The following is a 21806-nucleotide window of genomic DNA, read 5'->3' as shown; positions in this document are numbered from 1 at the left end:
CATGGGGCCTGGAACACAGCCGAAATTAAATGGCAAATTAATTGCAAAAAGAAAACTCCCTGGTATTCCCTCAGCTCCCAGAGGTGCAAAGGAAACCACAGCAAATGTGCAGGGACCAGTTCTGCCCCTGAACTTCGAGGAGCTGGGAAATTACATAAATTCCAAGAGAAATGGCTGAAATGGGAGAGTGGGAAACATCACTGAGCGCTACATGAAAACAGGAGATTTCTGAGCAGGCGCACAGGTTGGTACGAAACCAAAGCATGTGAAACCCAGGTATAAGTCACATAAAATAAACCCATGTATCCTTCTGAGCTCAAATCTGTCACGTTTATATTTTATTTCCGTTAATTAGCAAACATTTCCTGGCTCGGAGTGTTCAGGATGGCACAGGGTAAGTGCAGCCAGAAAGAACAAACTGAACAAGGTGGACTCAAACCCTGGAACTGTCCAGCTTCACAAGGAGGTGATATTTGCGACGCTGGATTTGGAATGTGAATCTGCACTGCCATCTGCAGAGAGCAGGTTGGCAAATTAATGGGCCATCAGTGTAGCAGCACTTAAAGTGCCAAAGTGCAAATAGGGGGATGTAAGGTTGGAATCAGGGATGTACATGCCGTGACACCTTTGTCCCAGCTGACGTTCTGCACAATGCATGGTGCATCTCAGGAATGGATTTTATACTCTATTTCTTAAATGCTGGTTTTTTGTTCTTTTAGGAGGAAAACTGATGCCCTTCTGTTCCTCCCACGTCCTCCCCAGACCATTTGCAGCTGGAGGCAGCAGGATTGTGCTTATGCACGTGCTGTGCCCGGGAGCTCCCTGAAAACCTCTGCTGTGTGAAGGGCTTGGCCACAGCAGTGCAGCAGAACTGCTACTAAATACCATCACGGGGAATAAAACCAACAGATCCCAAGGCGTCTGTGTCGGTGACCACTCGGAGGCCTGACTTTGCTGTGATTTATCTCCCCTCACACTGAGGGAGCGGCTGCAGCACGTCCCGAGGCTTGGAGCTGGTTCTGGTTTCAGCCCAGCTCTGTGTCCCTGTTCCCCTGTGAGACCCTGTGCCACAGCACCAGTAACAGTGTGTGAGGCAACATGATCAGCAATAAACGATGTGAGTGTTTCTTACAAAACAAAAGACTCATCCCCTCACTTCATCCCAGGACATGCTTTGTTCCCTCAGGAAACACCTTCCAGGTGAGGAGTGAACAGCCCACCCGGTTCCTGCCCATGTCCCAGCACATGGACATGGAGCTGCTGGAGTGAGTTCCGAGAGGCCATGGAGATGCTCCCAGGGCTGGAGCCCCTCTGCTCTGGAGGGGCTGGGAATGTTCACCTGGAGAAGGATCCAGGGAGACCCGAGAGCCTCTTCCAGAGCCTAAAGGGGCTCCAAGAGAGCTGGAGAGGGACCAGGGACAAGGGATAAAGGGACAGGACACAAGGAATGGCTTCCCACTGCCAGAGGGCAGGGTTAGATGGGATATTGGGAAGGAATTTCTGGCTGGGAGGGTGGGGAGGTGCTGGCACAGGTTGCCCAGAGAAGCTGTGGCTGCCCCTGGATCCCTGGAAGTGTCCAAGGCCAGGTTGGACGGGGCGTCCCTGCCCATGGCAGGGGTTTGGACTGGATGAGCTTTAATGTCCTTTAACGTCCCTCACGGTCCCCGCGTCCCCTCCCGCCCGCCCCGGGCTGTGACGCCCCCACAGCCCGACCCGCCCTCAGGGCACGGCGAGGCCGCGCTCTCGCGAGAGCTGCGTGGGCTCCTCTCGCGAGAGCGGCGGGCGGGGCGCCGCGGTGGCGGCTGAGCCGGGCGGGCCCAGCTCGGTCCGTGCCCAGCTCGGTCCGTGCCCGGAGCTTGGGCTCGGTCCCTCCCGGCCCGGCCGGCACCGCCTCCGCCACCGCCTCCGGCTCCGGCTCCGGCTCCGGCTCCGGCTCCGGCACCGGCACCGCCCGCTCCGCGCCCCTCGAGCACAGCGCCGGCCTCGCCGGCTCCCCTTCCCCGCCGCCTTCAGCGCCCCCCCGGGGGTCCCCCCTTTCCCCCTCGCCCCCGGTCCCCTCAGGGCCCCCGCGCGGCCCCCCCGGTGCCCGGACGCCGCCGCCCCCTCGGCCTCCCCCATGGTGGGGTTCGGGGCGAACCGCCGGGGCGGCCGCCTGCCCTCGCTGGTGCTGGTGGCGCTGCTGGCCGTGATCGCCGTGCTCGCCTTCCACTGCTGGAACGCGGCGTCCCGCCAGGCCCTGCTGCGGGAGGAGCTGGCCGAGCTGCAGAGCCAGGCCCAGCGCACGGAGGTGGCGCGGGGCCGCCTGGAGCGCCGCAACTCCGACCTGCTGGGCAAGGTGGACTCGCACAGGAAGCAGCTGGAGCAGAAGGAGGCGGACTACAGCCACCTGAGCAGCCAGCTGCAGGCCAGGGACGGCCAGGTGAAGCGCTGCGAGGACGGCAAGGTAAGGGGGGGGGGTCCCCGCTGCCCTGGGGCGGCTCTGTCGGTCCTCCCCCGCCCAAGGTGTCCCCGCAGCCTCTGCTCCTCAGGGGTGAAACAGGACCCCGAGGCGCTGGGCTGGTGCTGTGGGACAACTGCAGTGCGCTCCGGTTTCTGAAAACACCCCTAAAGCCGGCTGGAAACGTCCGGGGTGTGTGCGAACAATGAACACCCCCCGAGCTCGCCCTTTTCCATAAGGCTGTTTTAAATTTGTTTGTTGTTTTTTGAGCTTTCTGTCTCTGCTGAGGTTATTTGATCTTTTGTGATCAGGCAAGAAAACCCAGACAGAGCCGTAAAGCTGCAGTTTCAAGGGAAATGAAACCCGTGTGCTCTTCGGTGGCACCCCGAGCTTGCCTCTCGGAATGCCTGGCACAGCACACTCTGATTTTTATGCTGCCAGCGTGTGCTTGGGGAAAAAAAATCCTGCTGCTGACATAACGTGTCATTTTGCTTGGCTTAGAGCAGCCAAGCTCATACAAAACTCAGCTGGTCCTTTCAGTGGGGGTGGCCTGGGGATCTCTTTGTTGTGGAGGATGAGTGAGTGCCTCGACTTTCACTGTTCCTCTTTCATAACCATCTCGAGAGCTTCCCAGGGCTCAGCACACAAGTTCTCCTGCTGAGGGTGAGTGCGGGGAGTATTTGCATGCAGGTCATCTCTCCGTTCCTTGAACACTGTTCTCACAGTGGGATTTGTGGAAATGCCACACTCTCAGGGTTATTGCTGGCTGGGTTTGGGTTTTTGGCCCTTTATATCACACAGAGGATGAGCCGCATAAAAAATGCATTTAATTGTCAGAAAAAGCTGAATACTTGCATGCCCCATTCCAGAGTTAGACTCCCTCAAAATGGTTAAGTTTGTATTAAAGTTTCCTACAGAACCATTAAAATTAAGCCCTTTGTGTGTTCAGCAAATTTATTTTTTTCCCCCCGAGATTGGACTAAAAAGCCCAATTAGGTATGGAAGGGACTCCATGATCTTAAAGGTGTTTTCCAACCTCAGTGATTCAGTGATTCTAAAGCAGTTGGGTTTTAGCCAAGACACTTCCCTTCTGTCTGCAGAGGGGCAATCAGCTTGTTTGGTGTGTTAGTGTAACTGCCTGCAGGCGTAGAACTGCCCTGGTGGGGTTCAGGTAAGCTATCAGGAAGGATTCAGGAAGTGTTTCTTCCTGGAAAGGGTGGTCAGGCCTTGGCAGGGGCTGCCCAGGGAGGTTTGGAGTGCCCAGCCCTGGAGGTGTCCCAGGAAGGCCTGGCCGTGGCACTCAGTGCTCTGGGCTGGGGGACAGGGTGGGGATGGGGCACAGGGGGGATCCATGGGCTGGGAGGGCTTTTCCAGCCTCAGGGATTCTGTGCTCCAGTTTCTGGGCTCTGTGACAAGGGGTACAAGACATGTGTGTTTTTGTGGAACTCTGTGATGTGTTACTGTAGGACACTGGAACAGAAGGTGCAGGTGCTGTTGGGGGTGTAGGATGGTCTCCTGGGAGCCAGGGCCCCTGGATGCACAGGAGACAAACAGGGTCTGTTGGCCTGCACCTGCCTGCTGAGCACTGGGTGTTCCCCATAAATCTGCCTGGGGTTTGGGTGCTCTGGGGGTGGGACATTGCACAGGGAGGGCAGCAGGAGGAACGTGCCAGGGGGACCCCAGAGGTTAAATTCACTGTTCATCGCCTGCAGCGTGTACCCTGTGTCTTCCTTCTTTGTTCCAGAGGCTGCCAGTTAAGGCCCTGTGAGCTCATGGACTTTGACCATCCCCTCTCTTGTGTTTAAAATGCTTGTTGTACCCTAAAAGGCCAGAATAGCAGGATTTTATCAAAAAGCAGTCACTGGCCTTTTTCCTCCCATGTGAGCCACTGTCTTTTCTCAGGGGCAACAATTCTAACCTTTCTCTAAAAAAAAACCCCTTTTAAGTGACTGTGTTTAAGTGACTGTACTTCTCTGAGAGAATAAAGCTTTGTTTTAGAGAGTAAAGATCTGTCACCAAAAATGGTAGCAGATATAAAGTGTCCAGCCAAAAAAGACTTGAATAATTTTTTTTTGTCTCGAAACAGAACTTGGCAAGTCTATTTGACTAAACTGCTTTTTACCAGTGATCATAGTCCATTTATGAAATGCAGGAGCTCAAATAAAACCCCAGCACTGGTAATTCCCAGGGTATCAAGTGATCACAACAAATCCAGGCTTATTTCATGGAAAACGGGTTTGAAAGGTGTTGCTCTGGTGGTTCTCAGTGTCAGTTCTGCTTTGTGCTCCTTTGTCCTTAGCTGAGGTTCTTTGCTTTGTGGTCACATAAATCAAGTGCCTTTCCCAGTGCTGAGGCAACTCCAGTTTCTGCAGCAGCTTCCCCTTGGCTCAGGGATCTCTGGAGTCCCCTGGCTCAAGGATCTCTGGAGTCAAGCCCAAACTCTTGGCTCTCCCCTCTCTCCCCGGGGTGTGGAATGAGCTGGGATATGTTTGCTCTTAGGAGCAAATGTGGGACCATGACCTTGGTGTCTTGTGTTTAAAAAGAAAGAGAAAAAACTTGAGTTCCTGGGAGTTCTGCTCTGTCACCCTGTGATGAGCTCCTTGGTGATCTCTTGTGCCTTGGAACAAACCAGGAGTTCTCTCTTGGAGCTCCCTGTGAGAGGCAAACAGGGGTAGTGCCTGCCTGGAGTTTGGGGAGGTGCTGCATGCACAGGTAGCATCAGCTTCCTGAGTATTCCATGGTTTTTTGTAGCATACCATTAGGGTGTGGGTTTTTTCCATAGCTTCCCACATCCGTTTGCAAGAGGGTCAGTAAAAGGCGTGGCTGGCAGGAGTTGGTGTGGAGAGATTGCAGGTGGCAGGGTCCTGGCTGCAGGGACCAGGCCAGGGAGGAACACAGCCTGGCCCTTCCCTGCTGCCCAGCAATGCTTGGGTCAGACACCCCTGGGAGCAGCTGGCTCTGTTGCTTGTTGCCAAAACTCCCTGATAACTCCCCAGACCGCAAAGCTGCAGCTTCACAGCAGCGAAGTGGAGTTGTTGTATGACAAGACTTACAACCCAGACAGCGCTGGAGGGTTGCCATGGGTCCATGCACAGGATTTCTGGTGGGTTTTGCTGTGCAGGGCTCATTGGGCTGCAGAGGGTTTATTTTCTCTGTCCCAAGTGCTTGGACAGGCCCTGAGGAGCCCCTGAGAGCCCTGAGCACTACAAACAGGTCTAGACTGAAGGAGGATGTGGCTCAGGAAGAACTGGACCTGCACCGTGGCTTGTGGGATTTGCATGTGTAGGTGGAACAGATCCCATGAATCATAAAAAAGCTTCTTCCCTTTCTATCCTTCAGATGAGGGACATTTGCTGTCAGCTGAGCTGGATATAAATTCTGTCACTTCTCTCTGAAACTCAGAATCACCAAAATGAAAGAGTGTGTGATCAAACTGCTGCTCCTGCTCACAGGCCAGGCCGTGTGGTTATGGGATGAGCAGGAGCCAGTGGGAAGGGTTACTTGCAAGGAATTCTGAGAGATGAGGGTTTGAAACCAGACCCCACTACTTCCCAGGGTCTCCTTCGTTTGTAGATTTACTGGGTTCTGGGAAACAGCTGCATTAGAGTGGAAAACAGAAAATTGTGGTGATTATTGTCAGTGGTTTTGCAAAATAGGGAAAGATACTTTTTCATTAGTGCTCAACAAATCACTGTGTGCACCTTCCCCCTGTCCTGGGTCTGTGGGAGGGGGAACTGGCATGGTGGGCACCTGGGGCATGGAAAGGCTTGGTGATGACTTGTGTCTCCTCTTTCCCTGTGAAATCCCCACCACAGGGCTACCTGTGCTTTTGAAGTGAAGCTCTGCAAGTCCAAGCCAGGCCGTCCCTGGATGGGGTGTTGCTTTGGGCATCCTGTAAGTAGAGAGCCTTGAATGCCTCGGTGGGCAGAGCATGTGGCAAACATGGCTCTGACATGCCAGGAGGCTCCTTGAGGGTCCTTTGGGGCGGGGTATTTTCTCCCTGTTCCAGAGCAGTGTGATCAGGGGGCTCAGGTTACCCAAAGATCACATTCCTAGTGGAATTAATAAATGCTGACAGATTAACTGTGGAGCTGGACTTTTCAGTTACGTTCTGGGGTTTGAAGGAAATATGTTCAAGGCCATTCTGTTTATTTTACTGTTCTTTCTGCTCTGTCCCTAATTTTTCAATTCCACTTGCTTTCGTTTTTTGGGAAAAGCCTTGTGAAGCAGCTCTGTGTCCCCTCATAGGTGGGAGCTGTGGTTGTGTCCCTCCACACTCCAGAACTCTTGGCTTTTGTTCTGGGCATGGGACAGGGCCTGCAGCCCCCCCATGTGTCCTGCTGCCAGGGATGAGCCAGGATCCTGCAGGCTGGCCCAGAGGCTCTGGTTGGAGCACTGTGCATCCCAAGGAAGCTGTGCTGCATCCCAAGGAAGCTGTGCTGCATCCCAAGGAAGCTGTGCTGTGTGCCGGGAGCTGCCGGATGGTGTTCCGTGTACACCGGGAGCTGCACAAAGCGCCACCGCAGCAGTTCCTGCAGGGCTGCAGTCCCAGGGCAGGAGTGCCTGATCACACCACAGGGGACAAAGGGATCAGCCCAGTCCGGGGGCCTCTGGTGACAACAAAACACCACGGGAAAGAGCTTGAAATGAATGAATGATTTGACAAAGGGAAGGCGAGGTGGGGGCAGGAAGCCCTCCAGGGCAGGTGTGTTTGGGGTTTGTTTTGGCAGGAAGTGGAGATGACTGACTCAGACACTGCAGGGCTGGGGGAACTGAAACAGCCCCTGTGTGGGGGGGGGGGTGTGGGTGTGCCAGCCCAGTGGCTGTGCTGGCACTGCTGTCCCCAGAGGTGATGCTGACCTTGTCCCCCACGAGTGACAGCCCCACTCAGCACCTTCCTAGAGTTACCCTTTCTATCATCATGGAACTGCAAGAGGAATAACCTCTGGGGTGCTTCACTGCAGGTGGGGATTTTCCACCCTTTCTCAGCATAGTCAATTCATGCATCTTCCTCTTCATTCCTGCTGGGTTTTGTCTTTATGTAACAACAGGAAAAAGCATCTTTACTTCAAGACTTTGTGTACATGCATTTCTTACTTACTGTAACTGGTATTCTTTTCCTTACTGAAAATACCAAATTAAAAGCTGTTGTGGAATTTTACTGGTGTCAGATTCCCTCTTAAAATAAAATTTGTGTTAGGAATATTAAGTAGCAACACATAAGAGATTTATTTAAATATAACAATTCTATTATATGATATACCTTAGGTAACAATTGGTTTTGCTGTTGATGCTGCGGGTTTAGTTTTACCCACCTGTGCTTTGACATTGGCCATTCACTGTCCCTCCTGCAGTATCAGGATGCAGCGTGTTTATTTTAGTCCTGACAATCTACTTTTTTGATAGAAATGTGTTCTGGAATTAAATTTAAGCCCTTGTTAGCAAAGCCTGAATACAGTGTTAGTTTGGTGATGTCACTAAATACACAGGACTTGGATTTCCCAGAACTTTTTCGTTCCCGTAATCCTCTCCATAACTGGCTTTAAAAGCAAACAGACACACCTGAGTGTTTGCAGCCCAAACCCTCACCAACCCCCTGTTACCTGTATTTATCCAGCCTTTTCTTCCTTCCAGGTGAAGCTGCAGAACAACATCTCGTATCAGATGGCGGACATACATCGGCTAAAGGGTGAGCGATTCGTGGCCAAACTCGCTTGGCAGGCTGGAGCTGTGCACTTTAGCTGCCCAGGTGCTGCAGAATGCAGTTTAAAGGAAGGATCAGGTTGTGCTGGAACATCCCATAATGTGCAATCCCATTGTATTTGTTGGTTACCTGTTGTGGGTAAGTGCAGGGTTGGCTCTTGTGGACGTGGCTGTCTGCAGAAGGAACGTGTGCTCTGGCACTGCTGACCTCCAAGGCTGTAGAACCGTTTCCATGGCCAAATACACAGTTTAGTATAGTTTGATCAGAAACACTGTGATGATTATGCTGGGTTAGAAAAGCTCCAGAAAACACCTCTTAAGGCTGTTCTGTACAGACATGATTATAATGCCTGTGATCTTACTGTGTCTGGAGTATTGCAGAGGGAGCTGGAGCAGCGAGTGTCCAGACGTGAACATGCCTGCACACAGCAACACACGTGGTTTCTGCCTGTATCTGTGCAGCTGCAACTTAAACCAGCAGAAAGTTTAATTACTTGTAGCCTGAGGAGCAGGGAGAACTTCCAGAGCAGTTGTGGAGACAGGAAATACGTGTTGATTTTATGGATAGCGGGAAGGTGCCTCCTTTCGTACAGTCACTACAGACAATGTTTGAGCATCGTGCCTGAAGTAACCTGGTAGTGCTTTTGTGTTACTCAGAGTCACAGAATCTTTCAGGAAATTGCATTTCCTGACAGATGGTGAAATTGCATTCAGAAGCCTTACACAATGCTAAGGTAAATAAAAATTTAGGGGGTTTGCCATAGCATCAGAAGAACCTCTCTAATTTGTGCTGCCATCTGGCACTTGTCTTTACATGACTGAAGTGGCATCTTCTTCAAATTAGTGTAAGAATCTTTATATCTAGATGAACTAACATAAAACTCAAGCAGTTTTTTACTTATTTAGCAATACTGAAAGTTGTGTGTGCCCCAGGGCATTTTTCCTGTATTTCTCAGTTCACGTTGGTGTTCCCTTTCTGGCCTAGAGCAACTGGCGGAGTTACGGCAGGAGTTCATCCGCCAGGAGGATCAGCTGCACGAGTACAAGAAGAACAACACCTACCTTACAAGGAGGCTGGAATATGACAGGTGTGTCCTCAGGAGTGCTGGGAACTGCAAGTTTGTGCGTGTGATGGGGGTCTGTATTTACTAAAAAGTGCTAATTAATCCTGTGTCTGCTAATCCTCCAGCTTGAGTGTTGCTCACTTGGCAATGCACAGTAGTAGCTGTTTGACTTTCAAGTTCTGTTTCTTGGTGGTGTCCTACTCCTCCCTCAAAGTGAGATAGGAGTTAAGGGGAATCTTGACTTACTCTGGAATTATTCATCATTTTTAAGTCAATGCATTTTTTATGACATGGAGATTTAGTTAACAAACACATGGCAGAGTTTAATGGACACTGTGTCCATTAAACTGTGTCACTAGTGTTGTTAATTGCTGCCTTTCTAACAGTATAATTTCATTTGTTTTAACTGAAGCTGAAAGCAGCCCTGCTTAAAATTTTAAACTTAAAATTATAAGTTGACCTCAGTCTTTTAAATTGGTGATGGAGAAACTGGAAGAATATACTCCTGCAGCTTTGAGGAGTGAGGGAGGTTTAACACTTGAAGTGTTGGAAGCTTTCACAAACACAAAATGCTCTTTCTGTGCTGTTGAGGGTTTGTGGGAGATGGGAATTCTGCTGCTCAGGCTGATGTCTGTGGCTTGTTAGGGAAGTTGGGACACGTGGCTGTGTATTCAGATTGTGTTATTTGAGTTGGGAGCAGTAACTGATAGTGGTAGTTGTGTACCTTCTCTGTTGACAGCCATGAAAGACACGTTGCTTTCCCGGTAGAATTAATATTTGCTGGCAGATTAACTGTGGAGCTTGACTTTTTGGTTGCATTCCAGCTTTTGGAGGAAATATATTCAAGGCCATTCTGTTTGTTTTACTGTTTTTTTCTGCTCTGTCCCTATTTTTTCCAGTTCTGCTTTCTTTCTGTATTCAGTCCATTCCCACTCCATACACATGCCAGGACCAGGCTTTTTGGACAGACTATTCTAGTTATATCTCAGGTTTGGCTTTTTGTGCCACTTCATATTTTCCCCCTTATTTGATTTGTGGGAGAGCAGGTACAACAAATGAAATATATCTAACGGTGTGTTTCTCCTCAAGCCTGCAGTGTGGGCAGCAGATCAAGGAAATGAGGCTGCAGCATGAAGAGAACATCAAGAAATTAATGGACCAGGTTGCACGGGAACAAAAGGTAATGCCAGGGAATTTTGTGTTGAGTGAGAAGAGCCCAAAGTCTGCTGTTTGCCTCAGGAATGTGGAGGCCTGGGACAGTTCTCTCCTAATGCTGTGTTAAACATCCCCCTGAGCAGCCCTAAATGGGTGTTAATGAAGGAAATCTGCCTGTTTGCTCAGCCAGTGGACTGAGCTGGAAGATGAGAACAGATTCTTTGCTTTGCTCCAGCCTTCCTCCATCCAGCATTGCTGAGGGTTTCAGTTCTTCCTGGAACGTGGATGTTGCTGCTCAGCTCTCCAGGGTGGGATCTGTGTTCCCACAGCCTTGCCCAGGTTATTGCAGAGGGAACCTGAGCTCTGCTGAGGCCTCAAGGTGCTAATGTGATGGAAATAACAGGGTTGGAATGGTGTCAAGGCTGGGATTACATGAAGCTGCCAGTAGACTTTGGGCCTCTTTCCTGCAAACTGATGAAATAACCCGCTTTGCTTAAAATTTTGTTTTCTTCCTTTGTCTGTCTATAAACATCTCAAATAATAAGGCAGACTGAGAGCAGATTTCCAACAGATCTTTTCTTACGGTCTAGAATTCCTTCAGGGATCTGACCTGAGGCTTGAGACCAACCATGCCTTAAGCTGTTTGTGTTGTCCTTAGCAGCTGATCTGGCAATAGAAATGTCCTGCAGCTGTGCTGTTCTGTGCATTGTCTGTTCAGTTGTGTGTCCATACCCCAGGAGCCAGGTTTGTACAGAGAGGACTCTGCTCTTTGCTTTGCCTATCAGTGAGGTCATAAATGCAATTTTGCTTACCCAAAGTAATCTTAAATTCGGGGGCATTTGTTTTGTAATTTCCAGGCATGTGCTTAATATTGGCTCCTTATGAATTTGTTCTAACAGGCCACACAAAAAATTCAGTCCAGTAAAGACACTGAAGTCAGTCCCAGCAATGATGGCCAGGCAGTACCTGAGACTGTTGCAGAGGGGGAAGGTAAAGACACAGAGAAGAATGAGGAGCCTTCAGAGCATGTTGTAAATGACAAAGGTATTCCCTTTTTTGGCATTTCTGATGGAGAATGGCCCAGCTGCGTTGCATCCTTTGCCATCCTCCAGAACTATGCATTTCTCTGAAGTAGAATAAGGAATTGTTTGGCTCAGATAACTTGATTAGCTGCAGTGATTTTACTAAGTTAGAGCCTCCCACAAGGGGGAAATTCACTGTTCAGACTGGAAGGTTAGTAAGGCAGAATATCCTGTTCTTGTCTTGCAGAGAAAATCAAAGCAGGAGGAGATGCAGGCATGCCTGAAATAGAAGATAATGACCCAGCAAAAGCTGAAGATACTCCCACTGGTGAGGAGAAATACTCTAATTCTTTCATGTTTGGGGTCTTGGTGACGTATATATTGTGTGTGAACACCATGTGGTTCACAGTGAATGCAGGGCTTTGAAATCTCTGTGGTAATAAAATTCAAGTGCAATGTGAAATCAGATCATTTCTGCTGTGCTTTAGAGGTTGGAATGCTCAAAACTGAATGTTTCAGATAATTCCACTCCTGAAATATTATTGTATTTTATATTTTCATCGGTGGTTTAAAACCAAGAAAACAAGGAAACCAAAGACTTTACGGGGTTGTTAGAGTTAGACCAGGTAAATAGTGTCTTGTTTGTTTGCTGTTAATGCTTTTGTCCCCGTGTTTTGTTTTAGCTTTAAAGAAGACACTTATTTCAGCTCCTAAAGGTGAAGGTCATCCACCTGTTGTGAATCTTCCAACTGAGCAGCCCCACGCTCCAAACCTGGCACCAGGTACAATTCCTGTTAGCAGGTGACAAGGCAATATTTTGGTTACCAGAGGAAAACCAAAGATAACTTCCTGCAGGATCCAAAGTTGTGTTCTTACCTGGCTGGCTGAGGCACTCGGGCTGCTTGGTGTATGATCTCCACACCCGGAATTCCTGGGCCTTTTGGCCGATTTCAGCCAAATCTGAGTTAGAAGTTTCAAAGATAAGTGCTTGGAGAGTCCTCCAGTGGACAGAGTAATTGAAATTACTGTTCCTCCCTAGGGTACTAATTAGGGCTGCACCCTCAGGGGTTGGTTGTTGATCTCTTGGTGGCCACAGTCAGAGATAAACCAATGTTCCTGTCTCTTGCTCAGAGTCCTCCTGCCCCTGGGAACAGCTCACTTGAGAATGATGTGAGGGAGGTTTAGGACATGAGAACTGGAACTCCTGCAGTGATATAACTTTAATATTAATAAATTAAATATAAAGTTGTCAAGATGACAAAACAGCTCCAAGTTTTTGTTCTGCCCGTTATTGGTTCTTTTGGAAAAAGACAACAGAAGTTTTTCTTTATTTCTTTCCTTTTGCAGTGGATGTGTGAGCAGAATTCCAAAATGAGGGAGCTCAAAGGCTGCATACACAGTTAAAGATTGTTGTTTCCAAATGCCAAATCTTTAACAGCTTGTTTCCTTTAAAGGTGGTCCTTCATTTTCACTTTTATTGATGAGAAAACATAAGATGCAGCAAGCGAAAAGCTTGCTTTGTTGAACTTGGAGTTTATGGACAGGAGTTTGATGGGAATTTCAGGGAAATCAGGTTTTCTTGGCTCCTTGGCTGTGGAGTCCTGTGATTCTGGTTATTGTTTTTAGCATAACTTCTGTGCCCTGCCACACCCTTGTCCTCAGATCAGACCTCTAAACAATAAATGATGTTTGGTAGACTTGAAAAGCAGAATCAGCAGGAGGATAAAGGAAATACATGAATGTGTTGTTCTGAGCTTCCTCGAGAGCTGAAGCACGTGCAGAAAGTCAGCTGGGGAGGTGATGAGGTGGGATTGATTAGGAATTAAAATGTGCCTTCTGTGGAGCCGTGTAAGACCTGCAGGCACTGACAGCTCCTCACTGCAGGTTTGCCCAGCGACAGTGATGGAAACGCCGACCTCGCCAAGCAGATCCCTCCAAATTCCCTCCAGCGCCTGAACTTTGAAGAAAAGGTGGAAACCCAGAAAGAGCACAAAATTGAGACAGACCAGATAAAACTCCCAAAGAGCCGAGTTAGCGACTTGCAGAAGATTAAGCAAAGTAAGTTGGCCAATATCACACACTTCAGTAAATTAAACAAATCCCTTCGTTTTCTGTCTGTGGTAGTGCCTGTCTGGGAAACAGGGACCATTGCAGAGGGTGGCTTTGGAGAGGGAGCCTGGGAAGGACTGTAATGTGTTCCTAGGTAAAAGATATGCTTTAATGTGTTATTTTTCACATGTATATTCAGTTATTTAAAAAATTATTTCCTTATTGGAGTTTAGAATGCTTTTGGAAATGACTGCACAATTAAATAGATTAAGGCAGGACTTTGGTACACACAGGATATTGAGTTACTCACTGTATTACTTGACTTAAATACTGTGTTTTGGACAATATTGTAAGAATTCAGCCCCTACACCAGGGGTCTTTGTGGTGGGGGCAATGTGTGTTGGACAGAACGTGGTTCCAGAACTTTCCCTTCCATATCTGCTCAAGGCAGGAGCCTCCAGGCAGGTGCACATGGGCGTGGGTGTTGTGGGTGATACTATTTTTGAAGACCCAGTTCTGACTGTTTAGTGCTTGGGTGGGAAAGGGTGTTTGGGAGGGAAAACTTACTGCTGAAACATCTCCTCTTGGGGTTTTTTTATCCAAATAAGATTTTTGTGAAGAAACAGATCTTTTGGGAAGACTGTGGTTGTTCTAACATGACTCGTGGGTCTCTGTGATGCAGCAGGGATAGGTGTATTAGGTTGGCACAGAACCTGGGCAGTCTTGGCTTCCCCTCTGCACTCTGAGATCTTCAAGGCTGCTTAGTTTATCAAGGGAGCTTCCTGAAGAAGCTTCAGGAATGAGAGACCTTCCTATTGAAGTTGTTGGGTTTTTAATGGATTATCTGTTTTCCTTGGCCATGTTTTAAATGATGGGGGGGTCTAGTTGTGTAGGCAGGAGCTGTGCAGGAAATGTCTCCATTGTAGGCTAGGAGGGGGTACCTGGGAGCCAGGACTTGTCACTGGTTAGTCTGTTCTCTTTGCTCCTTCATATTTGGGTTAGATGGGATTTGGGGAAGAAATTCTTCCCTGTGAGGGTGGGGAGGCACTGGCAGATTGCCCAGAGAAGCTGTGGCTGCCCCTGGATCCCTGGAAGTGTCCAAGGCCAGGTTGGATGGGGCTTGGAGCAACTTGGGCTGGTGGAAGGTGTCCCTGCCCATGGCAGGGGTGGGATGGGGTGGGTTGGGCTTATGGGGGGTCCTGCACACCAGGGGCTCACTGAGCTCAGCTCACAGCCTGTGTGGACCTGCTGCATTTCCTGGGATCTCCTCATCATTTTGATTTTTCCTTCTGTCAGCTTCAGTTCATTCAGTGCTTGTGTGTCACTACCTCTGGCACATCCACAGGTTTTGCTGGAAGTTGGATACATTCCCTTGTGTTTCATGGCTCGGTTTAGGTTTGACATGTGCAAATCCTCCTGTCCTTGCCTGGGTTTTGCATATAATGCAGTGTCAAAAATACCAACAGTAATAGCCAGGATCACTCAATTAGACATGAACAGGGAATGAATAATGTATGGAACTTGGGATTTCTAAATAGATGATGGTTTTTTCTTGCTTGTTCTGTGAAAATACCTGAAACTGCTGCTTCTGTCCATATGAGCTGCACTGGGTGTGATTCTGCTGCTTTTCTCCCCATCCAGAGAAGAACCATAGTACTGCTTCTGTCTTGATCTTTATATACTGCCACACAGAAAAGTTTTCATTGTTTTGGGAAATAATTTCATTTTCATATCTGTCCCCTTTTAATCCTGAGGTTGAACTCATCCTCCCGTTTACTTCTCTGTTAATTACTCCCAGTGCAGATCTCTCACCACCTGCCCCAGCAGCCTTGGTGCCCAGTCTGTAAGGATTGTATCACACTTTAAGGCATTGTTTTCATTTATACCCAATCCTCCAGGCCTGTGGCCTCTACAGACTCAGAGCTGCTCCCTTCAAGCAGACTGTGCTGGGCTGGAACAGCTCTCCCTGCATCTGAACTGGACATCACACCAGTGGTCTCTCTGGATGCCTGGCTGACTGTCTGCTCATTCCATAGTTCCGGCTAATTCCCGTTTTTCTTGTGCATTGTTTCAGGATCTGGAACTATTCCTAATTTTTTGTTGGGAGGTGAAAATACTGGGTTTGGGACATTTTGAACCCCGTTAAAGCTCAGCAGGAGAGCAGAGTGTAAAGCCAAATGAATGAGGTGGTTACAAGCCGAGGTCAGCCTGCAGGGCAGGGCTCTGCTGGGTTCCCCTGTGCCAGCTGGGCACACCCTGCAGGCATTGCCAGGCACCACATCAGCAGTGGATCCCTGCAGCGTGTGGAAAATGCCAGGCCTCAGGAAAAATGGATACTAAACCTTCCACGGAGCGATGCTCTTCAGAGTTTTGAGAAAACCTGTCAGTGCCCATAGGCAATGCAAGGTGGTTGTCTGGGGGCTCACTGCAGCCCTTCTCCACCGAGAGAGGAGCTTGGGACAGTCAGATTCCAGGAGGTCCAAGTGCTGGGTGACAGAGCGTGTCCTTTCCACACGGGGGTGCTCCATAAGCCTTGTTCTCCCCCTGTCCAAGCCCTCTCCCTTCTCCCTCCTCTCTCTCCAGCTGGAACTACCCCAGACCCAACTGCCTCCACCCGTGACCTGCTCTCGTGTAGAATCTCCCTGTTTCTTTCCTCTCTGCTGCTGACTCACTCCTTTCCTACTCCACAGGCCGGTTCTTTGATGAGAATGAATCCCCTGTGGACCCGCAGCAGGGTTCTAAACTGGCAGATTATAATGGGGATGATGGGAACGTGGGTGAGTATGAGGCAGACAAACAGGCTGAGCTGGCTTACAATGAGGAAGAGGATGGTGATGGTGGAGAAGAAGACGTCCAAGGTGAGCTTGGGCCTTATCTCCATCCCATTGTGATAAATCCACGCTGAGTTACTTGTTGAATTTGTGTAAAGCCTCGCTGGTTTAGCTGATCACAAATTGCTCAGACAGAGCACCAGTCTTCAGGGAGAGGGTGTTGACACCTCACTGCAGTTGGGTATAGTTCCTGCTAGGAAAAGCAAGGCACTAAATTCCAGCCATGGTTTTACCCAAACCCCCAGCTCTGGCCCCTGGCTGGGTGGCCCGTGGGCATTGACATTCCCAAATTGTCCAACAGAGGAATGTGGTGTTTTGGGTGCTGCTCTGGTCACACCTGCCTGGAGCTGTTGTGCAGTGGGGCCTCAGGCAGCGATTCCAGGTGTCACTCCTGTGCATTATACACAGATTCAACAGGCTTGTGGTGTTCTTGCTAACCAGCCTCCGAGCTCCTGAGCCAGTGCTGCCTAATGCCCCTGTGTGTGCATGGCCACCCCTCCTGCATGTGGCTCCTGCATCCCCTCCCTCGCTTGCCTGTCCCTGCCTGTGCCTGCCGCTGTCTGCCATGTGCCTGCCTTGTCTGCCATTCTCCATCCAGCTGTGGGGACATCTGGGACAGGCCTGCATGTCTGTAGGGGGAGAATGTTTGTGTACATAGAGAGTATTTCCAGTTAAATGAAAGTGTAAAATAAAGAGGGGGAAAAAACAGGAGATGGTAAATCAGCCCCCTGATTTTGACCCTCATAATGTAAGTTTTTAGCTGGAGGTTTTTCAGACACGTATTTAATTGGTATCTAAGCATAATTAATGGGCAAAGCTGTTAAAAAGCAGCTGTGTGGGCATGTACTAAGTGCAGTGTCAGCAGGCTGGGCTGGGCTGGGCTGGGCTGGGAGTGTGAAACTCATGAACAAGGGAAAGAAAAGGATGGATCAGAACCCCGAGTGATTAATTAACTGACTGATGAACTGCAACCCTCTGCTCCAGCTGAGGCCTTTTCTGTGACCCTTGTGCTCAGAATTCACAGTGGGTTTGTGTGCTCACCCCTGTCCCTCCAGAGGGGGATCCTTGGGCTGTCATCTGCTCATCCCAGCTGGCAGCTGCAGGAAGGCACAGCAGGATTTAGGTTGGATGGGCTTGGAGCAACCTGGTGTAGTGGAAGGTGTCCCTGCCCATAGCAGAGGGTGGAATGAGGTGGGCCTTAAGGTCCCTTCCCACCCAAACCACGCCGTGGTTCTGTGATTCCCGGTGTTCCTGTTGGTGCTGGGGCAGTGGGAGCCGTGTTCCTCACGGTTCTGGTGTGTCCTGAGCCGGGAGTGGGGGTGTCCCGTGTGTCCCTGTGCCCTGCACACCCCACCAGTGCCTGGGGGGTTCCTGCTTTAGTCCCGTTGCCCTCAGTCAGCAGCGGGCCATGGCCAGCTCCTCACTGCAGTGCTTCCTTTCCTGGGCTTCAGGATGCAGCTCTGGAAGTTCTGACCAAGGCCATGGAAGTGCTGCAGAGGCTGTGCTGGGCTGTGCCCTCTGCCTCGCTCAGCCTGGCACTTGTGCCTGCCCACAGCCCGGCTGTGCTGCCCACCGGGAGGGTGGGGGGAGGTCGTGGGACCACGGAGTCACTGAGGTTGGAAAAGCCCTCTAAGGCCATTGAGTCCAAGCTTCCCCAGCACTGCCAAGGCCACCACTGACCCGTGTTCCCAAGTGTCACATCCACACATCTGTTAAATCCCTCCAGGGGTGGAGACTCCATGCCTGCCCTGGGCATCTGTGCCAGGGCTGGACAACCCTTTCCATGAAGGAATTGTTCCCAGTATCCAACCTGAACCTCCCCTGGCACCACTTGAGGCCGTTTCCCCATTTGTCCCTTGTTCCCTGGAATCAGAGCCCGACCCCCTCGTGGCTCCCCCCTCCTGGCAGGTGGCTGGAGGTGGCTGCCCTTGTGGGGATGCAGTGCCCTGGCCCTGTCCCTCGGAGCTCCTGCTGCTCCATCAGCACCAGTACCTGGCTGGGGGGCCTTCCCAGGGAGTGTGGCTTCAGGAGTCAGTGCCAGGTGTGCTGTGAGCAGTTCCCAGTGGCATGGACAGCATTCCCATGTGCCACTTAGGAAAGGGTGGGTGTGAGGCAGTGACAAGTGGTGCCAGGTTGTTAAAAAACAGATTGTGCTTGTGTGGCTTGCAGTGTGAGGGGTGTTTGAAAAAGCAGTGCTCTGACTGACAATGACCCCATAAAACCATCTCCCATCTGCATGGGGTCCCTGCTCTGGTGGCTTGGAATTTGGACTTGGGGAAAATCCTTTTCCTGGTGAACCCCTCTGTGTCTCTGTATAGACAGACTGGGTTGATGAGAGTCAGTGAAGGTTAAAGGGTGACTTCTGGGAGCCTTTTACTGAGGGATGGTGTGAGCAGAGTGTGTTACTACCTCCAACTGCAGTTCCCAAGCCCTTTGTTCTGTTGTTCCCTAATAACTTGTTGAGTTGGCTTGAGCTGTGATTTGAATGCGGCCAGTGGTGCTTCCAGGGGCAGCATTCCAGGAAAAGTGTCTGCTTCAGGCATTACACTGATTTCTCTGCAGGGCAGGAGAGGGGAGAACTGGTGGCATTGGAGGGAGGCTAGTTACAGTTGTTTAGGGATGGGAAAAAATAAGAATTTCTGTCTAAAAACTGTCAGGAAAACATCACCCAGGATTGCATCAGGCTGAACAAAGCCTGCAGCACGTGCCACAAAGCCACTGGATTCCACGTGGTTTCTGTTACCACTAGGAATGTGTGGGCTTAGATTGAAATTATCCAGGGAAAATCCTCCCCTGTGGGAGATGTGCTGGGGAGGGGCAGCCCCAGCCTGGTGTCCCTGCCCTCTGAAGGCCAGGGTGTGTTTGAAGGCAGCGGCTTCTGCTGCAGGAAGGGTGTTTGTGGTGCCCGGGTGGTGGAGGGGGAGGAACTCCAGGATGTCCAGGTGCTGTGTGGCAGTTTCTCATGTGCCATGCAGGGAAACTCCAGCCCTTTGCTGCTGGAGCAGGTGCCCAGCGGGTCCCTGCCTGGCCCAGGGGCGATGGGTTGTGGGTGTGTGGAGAGCTCCAGGCAGCTGGTGAGAGATGGGTGAGCTCACACTGTGGTTTCCATTCCTGTGAACAACCATCTCCTGAATATGAGGGAACAGCTTTGAGGTGCAGGAGAAGCTCATTAATTGGAACAAATGGAAGTTTTGTGGGGTTTTCACTCTTTGAGGGAAGGAGGCCAGGGAGCCACATGGGACAGCTGGATTGTGGCAGGTAGAATGTGGAATATTTTAAAATATCACATAAAATAATACTGAATGTGCATTTTCTCTGTGGATTTTCTGCATGTGCTGCAGTCAGTGGTTACATTGAGGGGGCACAACTCTGGGGGGGTTATTTTACCATTTCTCAGGAGGCTCAAAGGCCAAACCCCAAGCAGCAAAGCCAGGAAGCAGGACAGAGGAGAGATGTGGAGACAGACAGACAGTGTGTGGGGCTGGAAGGGAAGGTGAAACATCCACGTCTGCCCATCAGGACAGAGCTGGGACTCCCTTGGGAAGAGGAACCAAAGGCAGCTGGGGGCTGAGAGAGCCCCTGCCCGCCGAGCCCCTGCCTGTGTTCCCTGGCCCAGTGTGCTGAGAGAGAACAGGGATTTCTGTGGATAAAAGGCTGGGAAAGGTTTTCCAAAGCCTCTCCAAATTTTACCCAGGAGTCTGAGATACAAGACAGCAGTTTGGAAAAACACTGACAGCAAAGTCAATTCCAGCATCAGGAAACATCCCATCAGGGAAAAATGTGTCATGCCATGTCCGTGTGGAAGGTACCAGCTGGGAAGTAGGTGGGAAAACTATTCCCTTGGTCTGGAAGGGGTGCTAGTCCCAGAGGTTCTGTGAAGCCTTACTGAGTGAACTCTGGAATGGGTGAAACCTGGGAATGGGACTTTCCACAGGAGTTGGGTTTCAGTGGGAGAGTTTGCCGTGTTGATAGCAGGAGTCTCAAAGCCAGCAGTGTAAGTGGTGCAGGCCCTGGGGGCAGCCAGCCTGTGGGGCGAGTGGCACTGCAGCCAGAGCTGGTGGGTGGCACTGCAGCCAGAGCTGGTGGGTGGCACTGCAGCCAGAGCTGGTGGGTGGCACTGCAGCCAGAGCTGCCACCCCGAGCGCTGGCACCACGTGCTGCTCCTCCGGGCTGGTCCCTGCTGGGCCCATGGCCCATGTCCTGGGGAACTGCACCGGGGTGCTCAGTCAGTGTTCACATCAGCTCTGATCCAGTGCCTGAGCTGGAACTGAACTGTGATTTTATTGCAGATGATGAGGAGCGAGACCTGCAGAACGACCTGGGGGACTACAAGTCCCGCTTCAGCGACGGGGTCCTGTAGGCCCGGGGCACAGAGAGCCCAACCCAAGGACTTGAGGTGCTGCAAAACTGAACCAGTTCTACTCCAGTGTATCCTACTTCCAAGGAAGCTGAGAATAAAGTGCCGAGTGTGCTCAGCCAGCAGGTGAAGAGGAGCCACTGTACATATGTACATACTTGTACTGCTGCAGGTTGTATTAAACCAGCATTGTCACATGGAGCCGGTTACTCAGCCTGGTCCTTATCTGAAATAATCTTTATACTTAAGCCCAGTCTATAAACACAGGCTGAACTGTTTCTGCCATGTACAACACTTTGGAACCTGGAGGACTTGTACAGTTTGTACCTGATGTAACAAAGCTGCTGTGGAAGCCATGTACAGCCAAGGACTCCTTTTCTACAGTCCCACCTGTGTGGGCAGAACTGCTTCTCCCGAGTGCTGGGTTTGTCCAGCAGGTGAGCCCCGAGCTGGGAATGAGAACTGAACGGTTCAATAGCTGCTCCCTCCTCTACTGTGACCCAGGCTGGGGCAGCCCTCGGCACCACTGAGCTCCTGTACAGTGACCACATCTCATAGCTAGAGCTGCAAATCTGTAGTAGGACTTCAGTAATTTGGTTCATCCCCAAAAAGTTGTGCGACTAATAGCTTGATTTAAAAGATTATAAATTGGTATAAATAATTATAAATAATTCACAGCTTGTAGGAAATCTTTGTGTTAAAGACAGCAAGGGTGTGAGTGAGACACGTCTGTCTGCCCTCGACAGAAGGACCAGCCCTTCCTGGGTTTGCTGCTGGTGTGCTGTCCCAGGTTGTCCAGCCCAGGTCCAGCCACTGCAGCCCATTTCCAGTTTGATCCTTGCTACACAGCTCAGAACACCTGCCACGTCCCACGGTCTGGTTTTCTCCATGGGATCTGTAAGTCAGACCCTCCTCTGTGTTCTGTGTTTAAGTACCGTCGGAATTTATGGAGATGATTCCATGGCTCTGCAGTGTGGGAATAATGGGGATTGTCCTGCCTGCTCCTCAAAGGGCTCCTGGGGACACAGGCTGTAGGCCCTGATGAGGGTGACTGAACCCATCCCTGTGCTCAGGTGCTGGGCTGAAGTAACGGGTCAGGTTTGCTCATTGCCAGCTCAGTGAACCTCTTAAATAAAGTTCAACGCTCATACAATTATTGGCGGGGCTTTAAGACAATTTATTACTGCT

At 50.4% G+C, this 21806-nt stretch overlaps 1 protein-coding gene across 2 annotated transcripts; it reads left to right on the top strand.

Moving 5' to 3' along the window:
• The first annotated feature begins 1885 nt into the window (after positions 1-1885).
• GOLM2 (golgi membrane protein 2) lies at positions 1886-21774 on the top strand. Of its 2 annotated transcripts, XM_027733929.2 has the most exons (10): positions 1887-2443; positions 8072-8126; positions 9126-9228; positions 10294-10384; positions 11259-11403; positions 11629-11709; positions 12065-12163; positions 13266-13439; positions 16121-16288; positions 20551-21774. In XM_027733929.2, the coding sequence occupies exons 1-10, from the start codon at positions 2117-2119 to the stop codon at positions 20619-20621; spliced, it is 1314 nt and encodes a 437-aa protein (XP_027589730.1). In that variant the 5' UTR covers positions 1887-2116; the 3' UTR covers positions 20622-21774. The 2 variants fall into 2 exon arrangements, with proteins under 2 accessions (XP_027589731.1, XP_027589730.1); XM_027733930.2 differs by lacking the exon at positions 16121-16288 and having other exon boundaries at positions 1886-2443.
• Positions 21775-21806: the final 32 nt, after the last annotated feature.

Source organism: Pipra filicauda, unplaced genomic scaffold (assembly GCF_003945595.2).
Source record: "Pipra filicauda isolate LSUMZ 115617 unplaced genomic scaffold, ASM394559v2 scaffold406_size631624_pilon, whole genome shotgun sequence".
Taxonomy (NCBI): domain Eukaryota; kingdom Metazoa; phylum Chordata; class Aves; order Passeriformes; family Pipridae; genus Pipra; species Pipra filicauda.
Note: the sequence above shows the minus strand (reverse complement) of the source record. Positions and strands in the feature narration are given on the sequence as shown.